This window comes from Mastomys coucha, unplaced genomic scaffold (assembly GCF_008632895.1).
Source record: "Mastomys coucha isolate ucsf_1 unplaced genomic scaffold, UCSF_Mcou_1 pScaffold13, whole genome shotgun sequence".
Classification (NCBI taxonomy): Eukaryota; Metazoa; Chordata; class Mammalia; order Rodentia; family Muridae; genus Mastomys; species Mastomys coucha.
Window position 1 is genome coordinate 218,514 of NW_022196895.1, and position 3,453 is coordinate 221,966.

At 43.6% G+C, this 3,453-nt stretch overlaps 1 protein-coding gene across 7 annotated transcripts in view; it reads left to right on the forward strand.

The window, feature by feature from the left end:
* Positions 1-3,453, forward strand: part of Cul2 (cullin 2) — a 47,271-nt gene that overhangs the window by 16,191 nt on the left and 27,627 nt on the right. For 6 of the 7 annotated variants that reach the window (XM_031364853.1, XM_031364852.1, XM_031364857.1 and 3 more), the window contains one exon: positions 967-1,107. In XM_031364853.1, coding sequence (XP_031220713.1) covers positions 989-1,107 — 119 coding nt within the window. In that variant the 5' untranslated portion in view covers positions 967-988. Of the gene's footprint in view, positions 1-380; positions 857-966; positions 1,108-3,453 lie in introns of those variants that run through there. The other variant, XM_031364854.1, reaches the window with a different exon arrangement.

Here is a 3,453-nt window from a genome sequence, read left to right on the forward strand (position 1 = left end):
TTGGGTTCTGATGATGGCAAGTGACCTTGGTTTGTGTTGTTTATTTTCTTACGCTTGCCCCCCGCCATTTGGTTAACTCTAGTGCTACCTGCCCTGGCTAAATCTGACTGGAGCCTGTTCTTCCTGTGATCCTGATTGTGTCAGAACTCCTTAGAGTCAAGCTGTCTCTGTGATCCTGTGATTCTGGGATCCTGGGATCCTGGGCTTGTTAGATCACCTGGGAGTGTGGCTTTCTCTGTGTGTTGTGGGACTGGCTGCAGAGCTTGTGCCCAAGGTCTGCTCAGAACACTAACCCAGACAGACTGGAAGGAACCAGAGTCACTGGGCTGGTGGAGTTCCTGTGTGCCTGGTCAAGCTGGTGCCAGTTACTCACAGTGTTGGGACAGATGTTTGTTCCTGCTTACCTCTGATCCTGGATGTGTCAGAGCGCCTGGGAATGGAGCTTCCTCTGGGTGTTGTGGCTCAAAATCTTTTTATTCAATGTCTTTGCATACTTTTTATGATGAGAGTTAGTTGTTTACCTAATTATTTCTGCTACATAGTAAATGAAGCTTACCAACCTTTCAATCCACATACTGTTCATTAACAATTTCAATGATTATAAAAAGGTGATAGCTAAAATTTAACGTGTTCCTGTGCTCGTTTGTGTTTCTACTCCTTTTATGCATCATGTGATTCAAATATGTGGTTCTTTTTAAATTATTTTTATTATTTGAGTGTATTTGTTTGTTAGTATGTACACATGTGTAGGTGCCCATGTAGGCCGGAGGCATGGGATTCCCTTGGAACTGGAGTTGCAGGCGGTGTATGCCATCTGTTGTGTGTGCTGAGAGTCCAGCTCTGGCCATCTCGAAGGGTAGTACATACTCTTAACCTCAGATCTACTTCCCCAGTCCCAATAAAATATTTTCAAAGCACAACCAGCCCTGTGGGATTCATGCTAACCTTGTTATTTTTAATTAACAGGTTTCAACACTAAACTTGCACAATGTCTTTAAAACCAAGAGTAGTGGATTTTGATGAGACATGGAACAAACTCCTAACTACAATCAAAGCTGTTGTTATGTTGGAATATGTCGAGCGAGCAACATGGAATGACCGCTTCTCGTATCCTTTGATGGAAGCTATAAGAAACACTAAATCAGAGCTTGTTAAAGAAAGAAAACAAGTTTAGAACCTTAGGCATAACTGTTTTAGGATATATTTCTGTCAATTTTGTAGCAATCAGTTTTTCACAACTTTCCATTCAATAAAGTCCCCAGCACCAAATGTGCGTCTGGCACTACTGTGGTAGTCAATAGTATAGTAACATAGTGTCTTAGTTAGGGTTTTACTACTGTGAACAGACACCATGACCAAGGCAGCTCTTATGAGGAAGACATTTTTTTAAAGATTTATTTATTATTATAAATAGGTACACTGTAGCTGTCTTCAGACACACCAGAAAAGGGCGTTAGATCTCATTACAGATGGTTGTGAGCCACCATGTGGTTGCTGGGATTTGAACTCAGGACCTTCGGAAAGGCAGTCAGTGCTCTTACCTGCTGAGCCATCTTGCCAGCTCCATAAGGAAGACATATAATTGAGGCTGGCTTACAGGTTCAAAAGTTCAGTCCAGTATCATCAAGGGAACATGGCAGCATCCAAGCAGGCATGGTGCAGGAGATGCTGAGAGTTCTACATCTTTGTCTGAAGGCTGCTTGGAAAATACTGGCTTCTAGGGAGCTAGGATAAGGGTCTTAGAGCTTACACCCACAGTGGCACACCTACTACAAGGCCACGTCTACTCCCACAGGGCCACACCCTCTAATAGTGCTACTCTCTGGGCTGAGCATATACAAACCATCACATTCCACTCCCTGGCCCCCATAGGCTTGTTCAAACATACGAGTCTATGGGGCCATAGCTAAACATAGCATAAGGTAAAATACATTGAGTGTAACTTCAAAAGTCCCCATTGTCTATAGCAGTCTCAACAATGTTAAAAGTCCAAAGTTCCCAGTCTCTTCTGAGATTCATCCAATAACTATAATTCCCAAAGTAAAACAAGAAACCAATTAGGCACATCCCAAACTCTGCATCTCCATGTCTGATGTCAAAGTGATCTTCAGATCTCCAGCTTCGTTTTTGTCTTTGTTGACTGCAACAAACGTCTTTCTCCTGGGCTGTTCCACTCCCTGTTAGCAGCTTTCCTCAGCAGATAGCCTTTGACTCTGGCATCTTGAACATCTTGGAGTCTTCAAGATTCAGGGTTACAGCTTTTTGTTTCAGTGTCTGGGGTCCACACATGCTCTTCTGGGCTCCTCCAAGGGCTGGTGTCACTTCTCCAGCTCTGCCCTCTGTAGCACTCTAAGCTCAGGTTGATCCACTCCACTGCTGCTGCTGTTCTTGGTGGTCATCCCATGGCACTGGCATTTCCACTCTGGGATCTTCTGCTGCAACTAGGCTTCACCATTAACCTCTCATAGGCTCTCTTCATGGTGCCAAGCTTCAACTCCTCTGCATGACCCCTTTAGTCCTGGGCTGCCTCTCACAGTGCCAAGCCTCAGCTGCTCTCTATGAACCCTTCATGCCTTCAAAACCAGTACCACCTGGGTGACTTTTACACATTTCCAAGTACAGCTGCAGCACGAGGTGCAACCTTGGCTATTTTTAGAACACAGTTTCTCTGTGCTCTCAGAACACTTCCCAGAAGATTTCACCTCAGTGATGTTGGTCTCTTCTTAATCACCACTAATTTTCCTAGTGCCAGCTAACCATTATCAATTGTCCCAGTAGTCCCTTCTGTTCTGGACTCTAAAGCCAGAACCACGTGGCCAAAGTTGCCAAGTTCCACTTTTTGCTATGGCTGGAACATGGCCCCTTTGTTCTATTAAATTATCACTAGCTTTCTGGTTTCCATCTCCTATACAGCCTAAGCTTGGCTGTCCTGGAACTTGCTCTGTAGACTGACTTTGAACTCAGAGATCTGCATGCCTGACTCCTAAGCACTGGGATTAAAGGTGGTTCACCAAACCTGGATTTAAGTTTTTCTCCTAGAACTTGCTCTGTTCTATCCTGGCCTTAAACTCAGAGATCTGCTTGTCATTGCCTGCTGAGATTAAAGCCTTATACTAGCATGCCTGAGCCTAAATTTAGCTGGGTGAGATCTTGCCCCAAGGTCACTACTCTCAATTCAATTTAGTATCCTTCAACATAGGATTCAGCTCCATTTAACTTCTTCATGCCCCTTTAATGCTTGAGGCATACACTTCATATTTTCCCTCTCTCAGTTGGCTATGCTTGTTTAAAATACTGTCTATAAGACTTAACCAGAGAACAAATTCTATGATGGGTGTCTCTGAGACTTCCTTTGTCAGTATAATTAATCTGAGACTCTTTACCTTAGCCTCTGGCAGACTCTTCAGAGAAGGGCAAAAATTAGCCATATTCTTTTTTTTTTTTTTTTTTTTT